Source organism: Mycothermus thermophilus, assembly GCF_041956435.1.
Source record: "Mycothermus thermophilus strain CBS 625.91 unplaced genomic scaffold VTJ04scaffold_8, whole genome shotgun sequence".
In the NCBI taxonomy this organism is placed as follows: domain Eukaryota; kingdom Fungi; phylum Ascomycota; class Sordariomycetes; order Sordariales; family Chaetomiaceae; genus Mycothermus; species Mycothermus thermophilus.
The window spans coordinates 142256-162562 of NW_027191434.1; the positions used below are offsets into that span (position 1 = coordinate 142256).

The 20307-nt window shown below is 54.4% G+C and overlaps 9 protein-coding genes across 9 annotated transcripts; 6 read left to right on the top strand and 3 right to left on the bottom strand.

The window, feature by feature from the left end:
* Positions 1 to 1081: 1081 nt before the first annotated feature.
* Positions 1082 to 1931, top strand: VTJ04DRAFT_10539 (uncharacterized protein; the record flags this gene model as incomplete). Its single annotated transcript, XM_069358289.1, has 2 exons — positions 1082 to 1127; positions 1708 to 1931. The coding sequence occupies 2 exons, from the start codon at positions 1082 to 1084 to the stop codon at positions 1929 to 1931; spliced, it is 270 nt and encodes an 89-aa protein (XP_069213868.1).
* Positions 1932 to 2001: 70 nt separating this feature from the next.
* Positions 2002 to 3573, top strand: VTJ04DRAFT_10540 (uncharacterized protein; the record flags this gene model as incomplete). The annotated part of the gene is made up of 3 exons (XM_069358291.1): positions 2002 to 2104; positions 2183 to 2904; positions 2977 to 3573. The coding sequence occupies 3 exons, from the start codon at positions 2002 to 2004 to the stop codon at positions 3571 to 3573; spliced, it is 1422 nt and encodes a 473-aa protein (XP_069213869.1).
* Positions 3574 to 3728: 155 nt separating this feature from the next.
* Positions 3729 to 3995, top strand: VTJ04DRAFT_10541 (uncharacterized protein; the record flags this gene model as incomplete). Its single annotated transcript, XM_069358292.1, has 1 exon — positions 3729 to 3995. The coding sequence occupies one exon, from the start codon at positions 3729 to 3731 to the stop codon at positions 3993 to 3995; it is 267 nt and encodes an 88-aa protein (XP_069213870.1).
* A 529-nt stretch (positions 3996 to 4524) lies between these two features.
* Positions 4525 to 5979, bottom strand: VTJ04DRAFT_10542 (uncharacterized protein; the record flags this gene model as incomplete). The annotated part of the gene is made up of 1 exon (XM_069358293.1): positions 4525 to 5979. The coding sequence occupies one exon, from the start codon at positions 5977 to 5979 to the stop codon at positions 4525 to 4527; it is 1455 nt and encodes a 484-aa protein (XP_069213871.1).
* A 1940-nt stretch (positions 5980 to 7919) lies between these two features.
* Positions 7920 to 8373, top strand: VTJ04DRAFT_10543 (uncharacterized protein; the record flags this gene model as incomplete). The annotated part of the gene is made up of 4 exons (XM_069358294.1): positions 7920 to 7984; positions 8059 to 8166; positions 8226 to 8253; positions 8332 to 8373. 4 exons carry the CDS (start codon positions 7920 to 7922, stop codon positions 8371 to 8373), a joined length of 243 nt encoding a protein of 80 aa, XP_069213872.1.
* A 776-nt stretch (positions 8374 to 9149) lies between these two features.
* Positions 9150 to 12665, top strand: VTJ04DRAFT_10544 (uncharacterized protein; the record flags this gene model as incomplete). Its single annotated transcript, XM_069358295.1, has 9 exons — positions 9150 to 9293; positions 9349 to 9630; positions 9689 to 9775; positions 9830 to 9919; positions 9974 to 10314; positions 10367 to 10673; positions 10721 to 11564; positions 11618 to 11736; positions 11790 to 12665. 9 exons carry the CDS (start codon positions 9150 to 9152, stop codon positions 12663 to 12665), a joined length of 3090 nt encoding a protein of 1029 aa, XP_069213873.1.
* Positions 12666 to 13064: 399 nt separating this feature from the next.
* Positions 13065 to 13794, bottom strand: VTJ04DRAFT_10545 (uncharacterized protein; the record flags this gene model as incomplete). The annotated part of the gene is made up of 2 exons (XM_069358296.1): positions 13065 to 13408; positions 13518 to 13794. The coding sequence occupies 2 exons, from the start codon at positions 13792 to 13794 to the stop codon at positions 13065 to 13067; spliced, it is 621 nt and encodes a 206-aa protein (XP_069213874.1).
* A 970-nt stretch (positions 13795 to 14764) lies between these two features.
* VTJ04DRAFT_10546 (uncharacterized protein) lies at positions 14765 to 16296 on the top strand (the record flags this gene model as incomplete). The annotated part of the gene is made up of 3 exons (XM_069358297.1): positions 14765 to 15409; positions 15465 to 15510; positions 15566 to 16296. 3 exons carry the CDS (start codon positions 14765 to 14767, stop codon positions 16294 to 16296), a joined length of 1422 nt encoding a protein of 473 aa, XP_069213875.1.
* A 1027-nt stretch (positions 16297 to 17323) lies between these two features.
* Positions 17324 to 18104, bottom strand: VTJ04DRAFT_10547 (uncharacterized protein; the record flags this gene model as incomplete). The annotated part of the gene is made up of 2 exons (XM_069358298.1): positions 17324 to 17966; positions 18043 to 18104. 2 exons carry the CDS (start codon positions 18102 to 18104, stop codon positions 17324 to 17326), a joined length of 705 nt encoding a protein of 234 aa, XP_069213876.1.
* Positions 18105 to 20307: the final 2203 nt, after the last annotated feature.

A 20307-nucleotide genomic window follows, 5' to 3' on the forward strand; every position in this document is an offset into this window, starting at 1 on the left:
GTTCGAAATGGTGGTGGTTTGGGAGAAGTATCGCTTCAATTGAGATTCGGAGATTCCGAACATTTGAAGGAGGCGATTAAGGGATAAGAGTTGAAGGGTCGAGTTGAGAACAAAGGTGAACTGAATGGTGGAAGAAGAGGAGGAAGAAAGTTACCGGGTTTGGCACTCCCTTCAATGCTTCGTGTTGTGGTCTGTCTCGGCGCCGAGGGACAGAAAGGCACATGATTCTCTAGAGGTTGAAGGGTCAAGGCTGCGGAGCACTCAAGGTAGACTGGAGGGTGAGAGGTGACCGGGGGTTCACACAGCATCGTGGAGTGATGGTGTTGATGGTCTCAGGCTACATACAGCCGCCGTTTGAAGTGTTTGTTTACATTCAAAGAGCGACAGCATCCGTGGACACGCAACGCGTTGTTTGGAGTCACTGGACTTCACAGAGAGTTACCTGAAAACAGTGATCGAAGGCATATCAAGACAGTCAAAGTATCAGTCACAACAGGATAGGAAGACATTGAACATCAGCAAGATGGTTGGGCTCCAGTTGAGCCGCTTTCAACTCATTTTCGTCTCCCGTTTACTTGTCTTGGAAATATCGACATGACATAATAAAGGATCTGAATAAGAGGAGGGAAGATATTGTGCTGAAACTTCCTATGTATTTTTATAATTTGTATGAGATTAATAAGTTTCTGGAGTTCATCTGGTTGAGTTGTCAGTTCTATAGATGGGACGCAGTCTTGGCAGCATGAAGAGAGGTCTACGAAGTATTACTCGTCATATCTTAGGACCTTGACGTGGTGGGTTGTGTTCCAAGAGCTAGCTCCACGTTCCGTTTTCTGGCTGTTCTCTATGCTTGAGCCATGTTAACGAGTTTGTTGCTCTGAGAAAAGGTTGCGATAAGACATTGTTTGGCTTCCAAACCCACTTGTTCCATGTTTGGAATACTGCCTTGGTTTCTCCCCAGATAAGATAGCTGATCTATCTCGAAGCGGGAAGCGTTTCCTTTCGGGGAGTGTGTACCCGGATTTCGCGTGATCGACGCATGGGACCAGCGTTGGGAAAGCTGACATTCATTTCTGACACCATGCCGTTGGAGGTCAGATCCGCGGTTCCGTCGTCGATGTTTGCTGGTCCTGGGATTGGGAGCCAAGGCTTCCGTTTCATTCCGAAATGCTTGTTTCCACGCCAAGGCGAGGCTATCCCGTATTTGTTGCAGTTCATCGCGTTTCGTCTGGGGAAACCACTCGGCTGGGATACGAGACGGGGATGGCCTGTCGGGCTTGCCAGGGCTGTCACCTCCTGAGGCAGGGCCGATCCTTCGGACCAACGAGGAACCGCGGAAGAGCGCCGTCTGGACGCGCACAGCCACCAGCCAGCGTCAGCCAAGCCCCAGTCGGACAAACCAAACGGGCCATTGCGGGGCCTCAGCAGCCGGCGTTTCGGGGATCCAGACCCTGCAACAAAAAAATAAAGAAGCGCAAGGGGGGAGCAAGGAGTTGAGGCTGCATTTTTTTGTTGCCCTGAATGCTTCTCCGAATGGGCTGAAGGCTCGTAGAATCCGACAACCTGGAAGTCCCCCTTTGGGCCTTTCATTGTCCGTCCACCACGCCGTCGTCCAACAGCTGGAGCGGCCTTTATCCTCACCTCACACCGATTCAGGTCAGGCCAGATTCGAGGAGGACAGAAAAGACCAGACAGACGGGACCTGAGCTCGTTTCAATGAAGCCGACAGCAACCTCGACCTGATCACCAGGCCATCTTCGAGCCACCCCAGCCAAAACCGAGACCGAGGACAACTGCTCAGTTTATCCAGCTCCGAGTTACCCGAGAACGAACGACGACGAGCGACATTCATTTTGTTGACGACGACAACGACGACGAGCGACATTCATTTTGTTGACGACGACAACGACGACGACGACTACAACAAATAACATCATCCTCGAGCATCACAAACCTATGCATTCCGGCCGGTCCGACGAGTAATAATACACCACGAGGAACATGATGCTCCCCAAGCCAGCGGCGCTCCTTCGCGCCATGCTGCTTGCGGCCATCGCCGCCGATGCCCAGTCCGACAAGCTTCAAGTCGACCTCAACTCTCCAGGTGCGTCTTTGACACGGTAGTTAGCCTCCATTGCTTCGAGGATAATTCTCGCTGACCCAGGCGCCCATACATCTCCAGCCTCGATCAAGAAAGCCGCAAAACTGGTCGCTGCCAACCTCATGTCCCACTATCATGGCGACGAACCCGGTGCTACTCCTGGTATTCTCCCAGGCCCGCCTCCTGCTGGTCCATACTACTGGTGGCAAGCCGGGGCTATGTGGGGGACCATAGTCGACTATTGGCACTACACGGGAGATGAAACATACAACGCCGAAGCGCTGCGGTCCATGGTCTTCCAGGCCGAACCTCCCGCCAACGCCTACATGCCCCGCAACTGGACCGCGTCCCTAGGTAACGACGATCAAGGTTTCTGGGGTATGGCCGCGATGCTCGCCGCCGAGACGAACTTCACCAACCCACCAGAAGACCAGCCTCAATGGCTAGCCCTTGCCCAGGCCGTCTTCAACACCCAGGTCCCGCGTTGGGAGATGGACTACTGCAACGGTGGTCTGCGATGGCAGGTCGTACAAGCCAACAACGGCTACAACTACAAGAACACCATTGCCGCCGCCGTCTTCATGAACATTGCTTCCCGTCTGGCCCGCTACACCGGCAACGACTCGTACGCGGAATGGGCTGAAAGGGCTTGGGACTGGATGGAGGGTGTCGGATACATCACCGAGGACTTCAATGTCATGGACGGTGCCCACGTCGAATCCAACTGCACCGACATCAACCCCGTCCAGTTCTCTGCCAACGCTGCCATCCTGATCCACGGCGTTTCCGTCATGTACAACTACGTATGTCCAGCACCTGCCTGACTTGCCCCATTACCCTCCCTTAGAAACCCATTCCTCGCTAACCCAACTCAGACAACCGGCAGCGCCCGCGATAAATGGCGCTACCGCATCGTTGGCCTCGTCAACCGCACCCTCGAACACTTCTTCCCCGACGGCATCATGGTCGAACGCCCCTGCGAACTCGAAGACCGCATGCAATGCAACACAGACCAGCACTCCTTCAAAGGGTACATGCACCGCGCCCTCGCCACAGCCGTCGTTGTCGCCCCCTTCATGCGGGATACCATCGTCCCTGTCCTCCGCTCCTCCACCGAAGGCTGCGTCTCCTCCTGCCTAGCCGACGGAACCTGCGGTTTCCGTTGGAACATTGGCGGCTACGACGGCGACGTCGATCACGGTCCCGCCGGTCAGCAGATGAGCGCCCTCGCCGCGCTGTCGACTTTGCTTATCGATCAGGATCGGGTTCTGCGCGGGCCGTTGACGAACGCGACCGGCGGTACGAGTAAGGGAGATCCGAACGCAGGGCAGAACTTTAGGGACCTGGTGGAGCCGTTGGATGAGATTACACCCGGAGACAAGGCGGGCGCGGCGGTGGTGACGGCGTTTGTGGTGGCGTCGTTTGTGGGGTGTTTGGTGTGGATGGGGATGGAGTGGAGTGAGGGATTGTAATGTTCGTGGCCTTTGGTTGGCGCCTGGCTTCTTTTTGTCTGTTTCTCACTATTCGTCCTTGTGTTTGATTGTTTGGTGGGTATTCCTTTTGTGTCTTCATCCCTTTTCGTCAGTCAAATAGGGAGTCAGGTTGGGACCAGGCGAGTTGGGAGGAAATGGGATGTCTGATTCCCATGCTTTGGTCTGAGCTGGTGAATTGGCAAGTCACAACATCAGCAGGGCACAAAACTGGAGTCACCAGAACCGGAATTCTTCGAGCTTGCTCGTCGACAACCAACAAGGGAGCGAGCAAAGCATGGGAACGCCAGCATGGGTGTGTAAGAGCACATTCTTCGTTTGGGTACATCATTAGGTTGGATCGGTCTTCATGGGGGATGGATTGGTATCTCTACACAATTGGCTGGGCCGGGTGGCGTTTTTGAGGAGTTTTCTAGGCGGTCTTGTTTGCTCGTTTGTTGTTCATCTGGAAGATAATTGGATCTGTAGGATTCATGTGTCAGCTTCACAATCCGATGAATGACTTCTTTGCTAGGTAGTTCCTCCTGCCTTGGGCCGTTGTTGCTATCGCTTGTAGACTTGAAGTCAGTGTCCGGAATTGTGCTGACCTGCACATTCGAGATGCTGGTGAAAGCGCATCTAGAACTCACAAAGCGACATGAAATTGGACCATGCATGCATCCTCAAGGCCACAAAATCACACTAATTCACTGAGTGAGAATGTATGATGATCTGGCTCATTTGTTCACGAGGCAGTAAAGTCCATGAATGTTTGGGCAAACTTGTCCTCTGACATCGCGGTTTGTAGCTTGACGTGTTTGCCGCTCATCATCTACACCACGTTCCTGGTACAATCCTTCAGTCCAACTTCGCAACGTCTGAAATCCCTGACCAACAATGTTGGAGTAGAACAGGCCATGCCGCTCTCAATCAAACATCCAGTTGAGTGAGCGTCTAATAGCGATGCGGCGATCCGGCGAGGAGGTCAGGAATTCCCGACGTCATGGCTTCATCACTGCCCTGCATCATCTCAACTCCAGACACCTGTGCTCCATGCCACGAGGGCGGGGTGGTCATCCCCATGTTATGCGACTCTGCCGGGACAATGGCAAGCTTATTTGGGGTGGCAGGGTTGGAAGAAAAAACATCTTGCTCCTCCTCCAGCGCATCCACCTTTTCACCCCCCTGGTCCGAGTTGGGGGCAGGCATAAGCATGCCTTGGTTCAACTGAGCCGCGGCCGGGGTGCCGAATTCTTGCAGCTCAACAGTTGCGCTCAGCAGATTGGGTCGTGATTGCCGTTGGGCCACAATTTCGTGGACTTCAAGGGCGTTCAGGCGGCAGTAGATGTCGTTGATTGCGGTGCTGGTGGTGTACTCGAGGTCGTCGAGGCGGCCAGTGCGGGTTGAAACTTGCTCGGTCAGAGCGGAGAGTTGGTCGGTATCTGCAGCCGCGTCACGGGCAGCAGCAGCGGGAGCAGCGGCGGTATCAGCGGCGACAGCAGTAGTAGCAGCAGCAGCGGCGGGGGCGGGGGCAGGGGCGGCTGGCGAAGGGTTGTTGTTGTTATTATCATCCTTTCTGCGGTGGGATTCCTCGAGGGCAAGGACGCGGCTGCAGAGATCTTCGACGAAGGCCCTGTCCAGGACGATCGTTGTGGCCTTGTTGGTAGCGGCAGCAACCTGCGGACGTGAGGGGTTGTTTGAGGAACCACGATGATGGTTGACGGTATTCATCGTGGCGATCGCCGTGGAGGTTGAGGGGTGCGAGGACCCATTTCCAGCCGCCGGATGAGTGACTGGAGAGTTGGCGAATGCTTGACCGCAGTCCTTCAGCTCGCCGCAGCCCACCATCTGCTTCCACGTGCAGATGAGAGAACCCCAGGAGAAGTCCTTCTTCGGCCTGTTCGCCCCTGGATTCAGGAACGCGACCCATTTATCAACCACCTGGGTTGTCTTGGTCTGACAGGTCCCCGTGTCCTTGAGGTAGGCTTTCCGCGCATTGATGTACAGGTTGACAAGGCTGTGGAAGCTTACAATCTGGCTGACATGTTTGAAATCCATGATGTTGAGGAAGTTCTCCCAAAATTTGGGGTAACCATAGGCATCCTTGCAGACCATCAATGCCCGGAAGAGAACAGCTACGTTGTTTGCCGCAATTTCGGCGCGTTGGGCCAACGGTGGATATGTCTCAGCAGGAACGCTGCTGGTAAAGTCGTAACGGTAGAGAGCCAGAGAAGCCGTGCCGGCGAGGGGAATGTCCAAATTGCTGAAGTCGAAGCCGTCCAGCTTCCAGCACGGCTCAGTTGCCAATCGGAACCCGTAAAGTTCGGCAGGATTCGCAGGTCTGACGTCGATAAAAGCCGCCTTGGGGTCATTCGCCGACTTGGGCGCAACAATATTCTCGTTCGCCATGGTGAAACCCAGGGGGGGTGTTGGTAACTTGGTTGTGTAGGCTGGGATTGGAAGGGGTTATCCACGTGTTAGTTAGTCTTGAAGCCATGAACAGATCAAGAGACTTTTCCGAGCGCTTGCCAACCCAAAAACAAAGGAAGAGGGCAAGAAAGGAAAAGAAGAACAAAAAGTAACAAAAGCAGAAATAAAAGGTTATACCTCTGGGGGTACCAAAGGAGTGTCACAAAGACAAAAAGACAAAAAACAGAAAGTAGATGAAGAACAAAAAGAGTAAAAACGTAAAAATGTAAAAAGGAAAGAAGAAGAAGAAGAAGAAGAAGAAGAAGAAGAAGAAGAAGAAGAAGAAGAAGAAGAAAGTAAAGGTAGTGATAAACCGGGCAACAGGAGCCATTCGTTACCCTGGTCCCAGTCCAGCGACTATGTGTAGAGAGCAAGGCAATGGTGAGTGCGACATTGTCCACCATGGGCTTCGGCGCGACTGATGGACCGTCTAACCATAGGGCTCGAGGAAAATCCACGAGAACGAAGTAAAGGGGCAATGTAAGGTTGAGGACGTGTTCCACTGACACGAGAGCACATGATTTCAAGCGGGCAACAACAGCAGAATGTAGGGAAGGGCAAAAAGGTCGGAAATGCCGAGAAAATTGACTTGCGAAGTTCCAAACTGAAACCGCGGAGGAGGCGGCAGAAGGAAGTAATCTACTTCTAAGTCAGCTTCAAAACGCCACGCAAAAGCAAATAAAGCAAGAGAAAAATAGAAGAAACTGGAAAAAGATGAAAGTCAAAGGTTTGATGTACCCAACCAGCGTCTCAATCTCGACAGGAAGAGATCAGAGTGAAAGATGAGAAGAGGAAATTCTAATACAGGGAGACGAAAGACAGAAAGGAGGCAGGAGGATCCGACTTACTGATCAAGAAGCGCGGGGGGATTGACGAGAGTTCGATCGCTCAGCTTTCGCGATGTTTGGTTCAAGAAAAGAAAGCTCAAGGAACGAGGCGAGGAGCAAAAGAAAAATTCAAACCAGTGAGGTATCACCGCCTTCTCGGCGTCATGACAGTCTCGGCGTCGTTACAGCTTGACGCATAACCCAGGTTCTCTCGGCGTCATGACCACCTGACGCTTAACCCAGTTCTTCTCAGCGCGCCGTGGCAAACTGGCACTTCAGAAGGGTTTGCATAACAGACTTGATGAACAAGATACAACAGCTTGAATGGCGGATACCATTCTACCACACCCGTGCCAACGTCATGGGTTTCTCAAGCCAACTCATTTTGCTTTATTGGATGTTCACAGGTACTTATAAAGGGGCATCTCAGGCTACCGGAAAGAGGGACTGCTCGGAGATGGACAAACAGAGTGTATCCTATGGAGCTGGATCGTAAGTAATTTGTGATTAGGGGGTTGACTGACGACCTTGCGTCCTGTCCCTGAAGGAGGTGGTCAATAATGCCCGTCTTTACAACATCAGGCGTATATGGCAGTCATTGGCGTAATGCTTCTACTTATTTGTAGTCAGTAACATAACATTATGAAAGTGAAGTGAGGAATGTCCGGTTTGTTTGTTGATCAAGTCATGACTTAATAACCCGAAGAGTCAGCGATTGGCATGAAGGGTGCAGAAAGCCGAGAAATAGAATGCATTATCAAAGTAGGCCAATCCCACTGTGGCCATCCGTAGCACAAACAAGATGCCCTTTATTTCGGCGTCGGAAGTCAAACCCCCTCCCACTATCAAGGTGTCCAACAAAGGATGGTTGTCTGGGGCTCCCAGCTGATATGGCCCGTGCGTCTCAAATCTCTTGGCATTGTCATGTTCTGCCAAGACTCAAGTGGACTTGAAACCTCAATCTTGGCCGCAAACCGTCAATCGGTCGCAAAAGCCACCGTCAACCTTCCAGGTCCAAGAACACCTAATGCAAACGCCCACCGATCCGCTACCATGACGTCCCAAGCCAAAACGGAGGAGGGTCCCTGGAACCAGGAGACCAAGGAGAAGTTCCAGAAGTGAGCCATTGCGTCTGCAATTTCGGTCCGTTGTCGCGATTCCCCTCGTGCTAACCCTCCACTTCTGGCGACAGCAAGGACCGAAGCGCATTCCTCGACCCGTGCCAGGAGGCGGCCGCCCGGAGCATTCGATGCTTACATCGCAACGGCGGAGACCGGTCCATGTGCTCGGATTTCTTCCAGTGAGTATTTGTCCAGGGAAAACTTGTGCTGCGACAGGCAGACGCTGACGCATCCACAGAGCATACAGGGACTGCAAGAAGGAATGGGTACGACAAATGCTTCAACCTCCCATTGGACCCCTCGTTGCCCGTTAGACCGCCGTCCGCTAATCGCGACGTCTGCAGATTGAAAAGAGGAAGAAAGAGCGTAAGGGTTTCTTTTGGTGATCTCCGGGCCCGACTGCGTGCCTACACAAAGTTCCCGAACTCTTGTTTCTCGCTTGAAGTACTGCTTGTATGATCTTTGCCCGTGGTGGCCGGAAGCATTGGGCGTATGGCGTTTGGAGGGGTTGGGATGGCTGGCCACTTGTATAATAGATACCTGATAACTTCTCTTCATGCATTTGTTTTGAGAGGGAATGTTCCATTTTCCGTCGAATTGACCTGTCTCAGGATTCCCAGCATCCAACACGTAGTTCAAGGCAAGAGGGTGCAGTCTCTCTGGCCGGCATCCTGGTTTCCCATAGTTTCCTCACCTCTGACCTCGGTGAGATCTCGGTGAAGGTGGGGTTCCATTGAAAGCTTCGGCGCACAGGCCAACAAAGCAGTTGGAACTCACACCCCGCCAAAAATAGGTCATTACGCCAAAAACAAGCTGAACGTCACCTGGCCTCATCCTCGCCCGTTTGCACACTCCATTGTCTGTATCACTCTGTTGAAACTCGAACCTGAGGCACGGGAACTTGCCAATTTCAACTCGGTCGATTCCACTACACAAATACCCAACGAAGCCCAAAGATCCTCCTCCATTTCCAAAGGGCTGCAACGAGGCCAATTGGCAGATCGAAGAGGGTCAAGTTCTCTCGGACGTTTACGCTGCAATCCTTCGCGACCTCATTGCATTTGTCCCGAGTTTCTAGCGAGCTGGTGCATGCTTCTACTGCAGCCCCGGCGACGATTAGGCTCCGAATCCTTGCCCTTCTCACCCCGGTCCATCTGAAACCATGGCATCGCTACGGTATGGCCGGCCGGCCCTCAAGAGTACCGTCGACGTCCAGCTGCAGTCAGCCTTTGCCGATGGAAACTGGAATGCAGTCATCCGTCTGGCTGCGAGGAGGGCTGCCGCGACCAAAGATCCATATTATGAGGTACGCCCATGAGTCCTTCGTCAGTTCCTTGTGGACCACTCTAACAGCTCCCAAGACCATTAAAATGTGTGCCGAGTCTCAACTAGACGGCACTCCTGTGAAGTGTGGCCTGTTAGTGGCTCTTGACGAACTCGTTAAGAACAAAAAGACGCCCGACATTGAGACCATTGAGCTCTATGAGTGGGCTTGCCGTGACTTCTTCGGCCATGAGGTCGATTACACAGACACCCTCGGACCCTTGAGGGCTCGCTGGGCCAAGGCCAACCCCGGCACCCCTCAAGCTGTCAAATGTCTCCAGGTCTGTCTCGAGCGTTGGGATCTCGTGAGCGCCCAACAGGTATGTCTCTCCACCATACTCTACGATGCCGTCGTGACATGGCTCTGACAGCCACCAGATCGCTACAAGCTTAGATAAACAATATGCCAATTCACCAGACCGCCGGTACATGTTCTGGAATATCACATTAACATACCTCCTTTCAGTGTGTCACCTCGACTCATCCTTGCGGCTTCTTACTCCTAACTGACATACATAGATCAGCCCACAATGCAGCAATGCGAGCCGCAAGGTTTACAGCCTGCTGGCGCTCAGGCACCTTGCGCGTGCGGCTGACCTGACTGAGAACGTAAGTCTCATGGGGTTATCAGCCCAAGCCGTCAGTCACTGACATCCATCACAGTCGGAGAAGCTCGAAAAGACGGACCGCGGTCTCCTGAACGAGGAGGAAATCGTTCTCTATTACCGCGTGCTGCGCAACCACGGCACCAAGGAGGAGTATGTCTCTCGGTTAACAAGCCCCAAGTTGGGTGCCATTGCGCAGCTCAAGCAGGGACATAAGCTTGTCTTCTGGGAGGGTCTCGACGCCTTAGAGGCTTGGGGCGAGTGGGACCGTATTTACTCCTTGTGTCGTGAGGCCCTTGCATTCGGTTTGGAAGAGGGTGGTTCGTTGCTCCTTGTTTGTGATCTGCAGACATGGAAGAGGTCCATCACCGCTGCCAGCAAGGTGGCTGACTCGGAGAGGTTTGTCCTCCTTCTTTGCCCTTAAGTCAGGCTTGGTGCTAACATACAACAGTGCTCTTGGAGAGGTGCAGTCACTGCTCAAGAAGTACATTGACATCAAGGACAAGGCCGGGGCTATGCACAAAAAGAATATCAGCCTAGCCCTTCTTGAACTTACCTTCCGTCTGCCGGGTTCGGATACTCCCAAACCCGACGATGCTTCTGGGCTGTCCCCTCGCGTCACTCAGATCGGTCTGTTCCTGGAGCAGTATCTCGAACGGATAGCAGCCTTCGACGACCTCAAGCCCTACGTGGCCGAGCTTACCCTGGACGAGATCAAGAGTCTAATGGATAATGTGCTGCCAAAACTGCTTGCCGAGGTAAGGTTGGCGTTATCTCGGGTTCGAATTGCGGCTGACAGCTCCAGGATGCGCCGAAGTCCCGGAAGGCTGTGTTCCGAGCTTTCGAATGCAGGCTCCGGTACCTCCTCACGACTTGCCCTCAGACTCTCTCCCCCAGCACATCTGAAGACGCCGATTCCCAGGAGCTTCGGTATGTGTGCAAAATTTGCGACAGTCCGACATCTCGTCTCTGCAGCAAATGTCTGCGGAAGATCATCATCGACGCGTCAGCAGCGTACAAGGACATCTCGGGAGACAAAGAGGTCCTCGATGCCATTCCGAGCCTCGATAAGGATCCTCGTGTCGACCTCGCCCTTGCCATGGGCTTCTCGCTCCTTAAACTGTCGGGACTGCAACCACGTGGCGGGAATTCCAACATCGCTTTGTGGGATAACATTGAGCCGGCACCATTCCTGCAGGCGGTGATGCTACTCGACGCTCAACTCCAAACGACTCCCGGGAACACGGAACTTCGCGTCCTGTTGGTGAAGCTGTACCTGCTCCTGGGCTGTGCGTCCTATGCATACAAGCTTTGGCAGCCTCTCGACGTCAAGCGGACCATTCAGGATGCTCTGAGCCCTTTGTTCTTTGATAGGATATCCATGCTGTCGCCAGGTCTGTTCCACGGGGCGCGCCCGCCGATGGAGCCGCTACGCACCTACTTCAATTATACGCTGGCGGATGGTTGTCCGGTGCGCATCTGGGAAGCCTTCGCAGCAGGCAGCTACCCGAGTATCCTCGACATGGTCGACTATGACGACAAGCTTCGAAGGAGTTGCACTATGATGATGACGCTGATCGAGGAGCGTCGGGCGATACGGTGCTTTGGGGGCAAGATCGATTTTGTGATCGGGCAGCATCCGTTGGCTAGTATGTGAAATGGTTTGAGATCATGGATGTGCGCATTGGACTAACACGCACAGACAACATTACTGAGGAAACAATACTGCTCGACAAGACCGACTACGGCTCGCTGCCAAATCTCGAGAGTTCCCACGGACCGCCGATCTACGAGTATCTCCGGCTTGGGCCTGGCCTTTCGGTGAGTTAACCCCACTCAACTTCCACCTCACCTGCCCACTAACCCTGTAGCAGAACGAACGCTCTCATCTGGCTTTCCTGGCTGAGCAGTACCTGGATCTCCTGCTCTACAAGCCGCCAAAGGGCTACAAGCCTGCGCCCCAGGCCGAAGTCGCTCTCCGGGACCGCGAGTACATACTCCAGACTTTGTCGTGGTTGAGCGAGGCGCTGACCGACTTCCTGCAACGACCCACCACTTCTTCTAATCTTACAGCTCCTGAGACGACCTATTTCACCATCCTCAGCACTCTCGCCGCAGCTCTGCCCATCGCCCTCTCCACCCCGCGCTCCGAACCCATTCCAAAGACACTCTCCATGCTCACCAAAACCATCCGCTCCTCCTTCACCTCCCTCCGTTCAGATGCCTTATCATCCACTGCTCCTCAGCCGCGGTCGAACGCTTCCTTGCCTTGGAACGAACTCTACCCCGCTTCGGGCGGCGACCAGAAAAAGAAACCCCTTCCACCAGCCATGGTTGTCCTCCCCAGCATTGCGCACCTCGCCATCCTTCGCGACGCGGCCCTCGCCATCAAGCACTCGGCTGCCTTCGTCATTGCCAGCCACGAGCGCGAGCTCGCGCGTGACAGGAGCGGTCGGTCGGGCGTGCACCGCGACGCTTTGGCCGAGATGCGCGCCCTCGGGGACGCCGCGGGAAGGGTTTTGAGCGAGGGCCGGCAGCACGTGCAGAAGTTGAAGGAGTGGTTTGCCGAAGCGGGGTGGTTGGATAGGGTTTTGGGAGTGGCGTTGCCGGAGGATGGAGGGGAAGAGATTGGCAGGTGCGTGGAGGAGGTGGTTGTGGGAGGAAGGGGGGCGGCGGAGGAGTGGGCTGGTAGGGTGGTAGATAGTTGGAGGGAAGGGGTGAGGGGGTGGGGGATGGTGCGGTGGGAGTGAGTACTTGTTGAACAACTATAGTGGGTTCAGAGAGGAGAAACGGGAGGGGAGAAGGGGTGTGCGTTTTGGGTTGATGGGAGGGGGAAGTTTCAGTAAGTATATAATAGAAGGGGTTTGTTTTACGGGATGACGTTGTCACGAGAGAACCAATGCCAATTGCAGTCACAAAGATCAATCCATGTGTGTCTTCGGGAGTTGGATGCGATGTTGTCCTTGTTCCTTGTCGCTGCTGTGCTGAGTGGTATCATTTCCATCCCGTTCCCATGCATATCATGCGTCTGACCACAACCAACACCTTAAAGAATCCAAAAACAAACCCTAATCACGAGCCAGAAATTAAATGGAATAAATAGGAGCGAAAACGGCCAGATGCATGAGCAAAATCCTCCCCTCGAAGAATCAGTACCCGACGTCACTACTCCTCCTCTTCCTCGCCTTCTTGGCCATAAGCTCCCTGTTCTCTTCGCTCAGCGTGACCCACGCCCACAGCCACGCCACCGTCTCGACAAACATGAAGGAGAAAAACACGCGGTTCTTGAGCGCGTCGCCGCCCCATCCGGAGGGCTGGTAGGCCGGGTTGTGCTGGGCGCGGTGCACCGAGGGATGGGTCAAGATCGGGGAGGAGGAGTCGGAGGAGGAGGACGAGGAGAGGGATTCGTCGGGGGTGTAGAAGAGGGGCGAGGAGGGGGAGAAGAAGAAGGAGTAGAGGGCGAGGAAGAAGGTTAGGGTTAGTCTGAGCGGGGCTGGAGAAGAGACGACCATGGTCAGCCAACATTTCCCTTGCTGGAATACCTCAAAACACTGGGTATGGAAGTGCCTGGGCAATGTATTGTATGTATGCACAGTACGTACCTTGCATACCCCAATACGATATCAACCCAACCTCGTCCGGCAGCGACAGCGTCGACAGGTCCGAGATGCCCATGATGGCCAGCACGGCGGCGAGCAGGCCCAAAGCCGGGGAAGGTTGCTCGAAAGAGCGGGAGCCGGGGAGGCCCATGGATTCGCCGAGGACGTAGACGATGGATTGCTCGGCGATGCTGGCCGGGTTGGTCAGGAAGAAGAAGGCTAGAGAGAGGTGGAAGAGGCAGAGTGAGGTGAGGATGGTTTTGGCGGATATGAGGGCCATGGTTGCGAATTTTATTCTGCGGGATATATGTATAGTTTGGGGTGCTGTTTGTGGGTAGGTATTCGAGATGGTTGTTGTGTTGCGTAGGAACTGTCCTTTGTTGACTTTTCAAGCCAAGGAGAGACGGGAGATCGGGGGCTTCGATCGTTGGAGTCGCCTGGGCAGCAGCTGTGGGATTCGATGTGAGAGAGCGAATGACGCGTCGTTTAGAACTGCAGCACACGGTGGTCGGGTTGGGCGAGGTCCGGCGCAAGGCCAGCTGCGCGTTCGGTGTTGCGACCTCAGGTTGTCACTTGCCCTTCAGTGTGTCGTCTCGGGAGGTGGAAAGCTTGGGAGAGCTGCCGCCCCAGTTCGACAGGGGAGCTTCTGGAATTCGGGGACAGTGGGTCCGGATCTGCGATGGGGCAAGTGGGGTTGGATTATGTCAGCGGGCCAACGACACTCCAACTTCAAGAAGGGATTGAAGGTCAGCTTTGAATGGGAAATGAGACGAGACGATCTAGTCGAGGCAAGATTGTGGTTTTATGATAAATGTAGAAGATCAAAAGTTGAGTTGACCACCTGACACCTGCCATGCTGCAAGCGGCCTTTATGACGAGGTTGTCACCTGCCAGTCAGGCGTTTGTGGTGCCTGCCCAAAGCTCGAAGGGTTAGGGGTTTTGATTGGTTGCCTTGCGTCGGGCAGAACCGCAGCCGCGCTCATGCTAGAACCTCGTTCCTGACATCCTGAGCCTCAGTCCTGGGTACATCAACCGACAGGGGCTGTATACGTGAACACCAACTGGGCTTGAAGTACCTATACCGAGTGAACCTCACACCACGGGGTTGCAGGACGAAAAGAACATCTGTCACCACTTCCATCCACATCCCATCCCCTCTTGACCCCGCCAAGTCACCCCTCCTTCCTGAACCCCTCCTGAACCACCACCATCACCACCATCACAACCCACCATCACAACCCGCCACCACCATGTCCGACCCCGAACCACCCCTCGACATCGACCGCCACCTCCGCTACTGGACCATGTGTCTCCGCTCCCCGCTACCCCACCACTACCTCTCCAACGACGGCAACCGCATGGCACTGGCCTACTTCATGGTCAACGCCATCGCCATTCTGACTCCTCCCGGCTCAGGCAAGGTGTCACCCATCGCCCCATCCCAACGCAAGGCCATGCGCGAATGGATCCTGTCTCTGCAGCAGCCCGGCGGCGGGTTCGCAGGGTCGCCTACCCTGGCGTTGCCTTCTGACGGGGAAGGGAGTGGGGTGGATGAGAGCCTGGCCAACCTACCTGCGACGCTTTTCGCGTTGCAGCTGCTGGCGTTGTTGGCGGACGACGGAGAGGAGGGGGCGAAGGCCGCGTTTGAAGGGGTGGATCGCGTCAAGACGCTGAGGTGGTTGCGCAGGCTGCAGCGGCCGGACGGGAGCTTTGGCGAGGCGTTGAAGCGGTTGCCCGGGAAAGGGTGGTTTGTAGGTGGGGGGTATGATATGCGGTATTGCTACATTGCGGCGGCGGTGAGGTGGATTTTGAGAGGGGATGTGAAGGAGGGGGAGGAGGGGTGGGTGGAGGATTTTGATACGGGAAAGTTGGCGGGGTATATTTTGAGTAGTCAGGTGGGTTTGGTTTCGAGACTGCGAAGTTTATGAGACGTGTTGCTGACTGGGGTAGACATACGATGGTGGGTTTGCCGGCAGTTCTCAAGAGGAGCCGCATGGTGAGTCTTCCCCCCTTCTCAATATTTGCCGCTAGTGTCTAACCAACCTTCCCAGCTGGCTACGCCTACTGCGCCATCGGCGCCCTCGCCCTCCTGGACCGTCCCCTAACCGGACCTCCCACCCCTCAACCCGGCGTCCCGACCCACTTGTCAGGAATCCGCGACAGACCAGGACTCATCCACTGGCTCGCCTCGCGTCAATTCGTCTACCTCGATCCGCCACCCAACGAGGACAGCGACGAGGAAGACGAAGAAAACTTCCGCCTGCCCGACCGTCTCGCAGATCTTTCCCTCGACGAAAACCTCCTCCACGTCGCCTGCAACGGCCGCACCAACAAGGTCGCAGACACCTGCTACGCCTGGTGGGTGGGCGCCGCGTTGGCCAACCTCGGGCTCTGCTCAAGCCAGAACCAAAAAGGAGATGATGTGTCGGGTGACATCCCCCCGTCGGAACTGCTCCTCGATCGCGCAGCGGTGAGACGGTTCCTCATCGAACGCATGTCCCACCGCATCGGCGGGTTCAGCAAACACCCCGGCGGTCCGCCGGATGTGTATCATGCTTGCTTTGGGTTGACGGCGTTGGCGGTGTTTGGGGAGCCTGGGTTGAGCGAGTTGGATAGTGGCCTGGCGGTGCCGACGACGACGGTGAGGGTTATGGAGCTGGCAAGGGAGGCGTTGTTGGAGAGGGAGAGGAGAAAGGGGAAGGTGGATTTGACGGGGGAGGCGGTGGAGTTGGGGGTGGCGATGAGTGGAGAGAAGCCGGAGCGGTTAGGGGGAGGGAGATGAAAGTGGTTATGATGAGATATAATGATGTTGATGTGATGATGGAGGCCCGGTACAATTACCATGGGCATGGCCGGGGGGCAGACAATCTTCATTCATAGTCAAAATGATCAAAAGATTCAACTAACAAAGGCAAAACACAAAAGGCTCACCAGCTCCAGCTCCCTTCATCCACCTTCATGCGGGTTGCCGCAGAGCTTGGACGACTTCAGATGTCAGGAACTGTTGCTGGCTACGAAAACCCCTGGCACGGCGTTTTACTGGTTCGGCAGGTATGATCTCAGGAATCCGGTCCTTGGCGAGGGACACCGGGCCTGCCCCTCGTTTGGAACATCACACAGCGTTTTTCTACGCGCTAACAGACGGGGTTGAACTTCGGTTCCGGACTTCCTTTGCCTGTTGGTACACAAACGCATGCGCTCGGTATTTCCCACCCACCTCCCTCCCGCTGCGACCATGGCGCAGCGGTAGGTGGTAGCACGACGTCCAACACTGGGTCAAATGGCCTCGTGCTCACACCATCATGACATGCAAACAGCAAACAGATTCGGGCAGAGAGGCGTGTTCCGAGAGCAAGCGGTCGAACAAGCGTGTAGACTGCAGGAAATATTCGATTTCTTCTTCTCTTCGTCCCTTTCTGCTCCTCCTTCCTCTCCTGTTTCACTTGCTCCCCGTCCCATGAGTATCTTTTCATCTCGGCAAACCCGATCTATGTCAATATCTAGCTTTGGGACTTAATCCCCCCCCGTGTCACATCTGTGTTTAAATCAATTCGAGTTTTGGTGAAAAAAGCGTAGGTCTCCGGAAGAACCACAACGTTGGAGGTCACTTTCGGAGTCGGTGTCAGATCTCGAATGGGCCGGTTAAGAATCGCCACATCCCATCACTGCCTACTACTCATCTTTCTTTTCGGTGTACTTCTCTACTGCAAACCTGCCCAAGTCAGGTAGACGTTGTCCCTCTCATTCTGATCCCCTCATCGCGTTCATGGACATCCCGTATGACCCAGAGTCCGACCCCATCTCGGCGATCAACTACTAGCCGGACCCGTCTGAGCGCGTATCTTCAGCACAGCCTTCACATACGCATTCCTCATAAACACGGTCCAATCATGAAACTCCCACCACGTGATCATGCCCTGCGCACGCTGCACATCATCCGGGCGAGGCTGCCTGCGCGTCGTCAAGAACCCCTCGTCGTCGTGGTCTGCCTTGATGATCGGCTTGGTGGCCAGCTTGTCCAGCATCGCCTTCCAGTCCGCATCGTTGACCAGCAGCTCCGGGAACGCCGCCTTGACGATGCGCAGGACGTGGACCGCGCCGATGTTGCTGATGCCCATGAAGAGGGCGTCGAGGGTTTGGTCCTTGAGCGTCTTGGACTCGAGCTCCTGCGCCAGCACGCAGGCGTCCAGACGCGCGAGCAGGCCGCCGCGGCTGGCGGCGCGTTTCTCGTGGGCTTCGAGGGGAGAGATTGGCGGGAAGAGGCCCGTATAGAGGAAGTTGGCCAGGCTTTCGCCGATACCGGCGCAGTACATGCTGAGGTCGATGGTGGTGTTGGGGGGGTCGCCGATGGCTTTCTCGAGGAGCTTTTTGCCGCGGAACTCGAGGAAGTGGCGGTGGATGGTGAAGGAGGCGGTGGAGAACTTGAGGGTCACGATGTCGGTGCTGTACGGCCTGGTGATGAGGAACAAGTGTTAGTTAGAGATGGGCGGGATGGCTGGAATTTGAGGGGCGATGGGCATGTCCTTACGAGCCGTGAGTCCACTGTGTGTTCGTCGAGAGCAGCCCATCGAGGTTCATGCTGGTAGCCATGGTGCTCTTTGTTGTCGTCACGGCATACCAACAACTGGTTGACACTGGTGTGGCTTTCAACTTGTCGTCGATCGTTCCTGGAAGCTCCCATGCCTCAGCACCACATTTGAAGGCAACTCGCCGGGAGTCTCTTCGCCGAGAATAGCTCCCTCACTGACACGAGGACAATCTGGACTTGACTGTCGCGGATTGAGCTTGGGTTTAGGTCCCGGAAAGTTCTGCATCGCAAGCACAGCAAGACAAAGGACGTACTGAACAGATCTTTCCTGGAGACAATGGGGAAAATAGGTTCTAGGTCTCATTGTTGTTTTCTCCATCCGAGGGGACGACGAACATCACCTACCGCAATTTATTCTTCGGAGTTCTCGTCGTTTGATACCTTTGCAGCCCTACTAGTGGTTGTTCTCTAATTATCTACCTCGGTACCTAGGTGCGAGGCACCCCGGCCTGACCCCTCCAAGCCCATGACACATACATAGGTACAAGGTGAAGCACGACATCACAATAAGATTTTCGGCGACTGGGCATTTGATGGTGGCTTTTTAATGACAGGGGTTTTACAAGTAGTATCTTATTCAATCAAGAATCAACGCGCGTTGAGCCGCTCTCTCATAGTAATTGAACTTCTTCAATAGCAGCGACGCCCGGGCCCTTCGCTTTGACCAATTCTTCTCTCCGGACGTACAAGGATATGCGTCATTGCTTAAAGATCCATGTGTTCCAATGACTCAAGGAAACCTAAGAGACCAAGAGCAAGCAATTCCCAAATGCGTCCACGTCAAAATCGGGTGTGGAACGCTAGGGTACTTCCCGTTCACGAATTCTGCTACTTGTTTCCATTGAAGCGGCCTCCAGGCGTCGACATTCCTTCTACATCATGGCCTGCCTCGTTCTGTTGGAGCTCAGGTATTTTTGTTGACCGAGGCGCCAGGATCGAGTGTACCTCAGGTATCTAGGTACAGGTACCTAATTTTGCACAATCACCGTGGCTGCAGCAAGCAAAGACATTGGAAACGCACCGGCTCACGAAGTCTTCGAGAGCTCTTGTTTCCTCACCGACCCAGAAAACTGTCGGAATTGGTCAGACCACGGAAACCATTGGCTGCCTGCTAATAGGTCTTTTCTCTTTCCAGACATATTAACATCCAGCAAGTACCTAGGGTCAGCTCCTGCAGCCTTGCAGTCTCCAACATCCACGTGGACCCAGCTGAAAGCATGGATATGCAGGGGTAATACAGAGGCAAAGCAAACAAAACACCACATGACAACATCCTCAACTTGGTCCTTGTTTCTTTATTTTCCAAAAGCCTCAGTGGATAAACCTCCCCGGCCATTTGGGTACTTAAGTTGCCCGATTCCCAAAGAATATCGGAGTTCAGTGGACGTCCTTGAGCCTGATACGCCGATCATCAGACAGCTGGGTGCGCAGAAACCCACAGTGGTGGTAGAAAACAGGTCGTGGTGCGCGCACCAGCCGGAATTCGGCGGGCCAAGGACGCGGGCATGGATTACGTTGGAGTAAGGCGATGGAGGCTAAGGCACCTAGACACCTGCTCACTGATTCCCGGAAGAAGGGGCTTACCATTCCTCAGCCTTACGGACAAGTCACTCTGGTTTTAGACTACGAAATACTTGGTCCATCGGGAATATGTACGCACGGCCTCGTTGTTCTATCCTTTGCGAGCCTCACTAGCCTCACTCTGTACTTCGCCGACGCAGTATGTACCTTATACTCCGTAGCGTCAGTCTCATCAAAATGACTCTTGTGTTTGGCTTCAGCATCGGTTTCGGTTAGAAGTAGAAGTTGAACTTTTGAGGGAATCCATCGCTCCGTGACGAGTGACCTCGTTTTGCCTTGACAGCTCGGCTGACGTTAAGCAAGAGGTTTCCAACAGCAACGGATCTACTACGCACCTTCTTGAAGAGTGTCTCGATTGCCAGGTCCGCCACAGCCGCTCGCTAGGCGACTGAATGTCAACAACAGGAGGTGGCTCTTGTATATACAAAGAGCCACACAATATCAACCCTCCGAGTATCATCGCTTCATGTTCACCAGGAGGCATCACCGATAATAACACAGGCGAAATTGACCGGCGACATCGTTCACGGTCCTAGTCTGGCTTTCACATCATTTGCTAACCTTGCTCTTCTCCATGTATTTGTGGACAGAGGCATACATTGGGGATGCTTCGCTGCCCCTAAC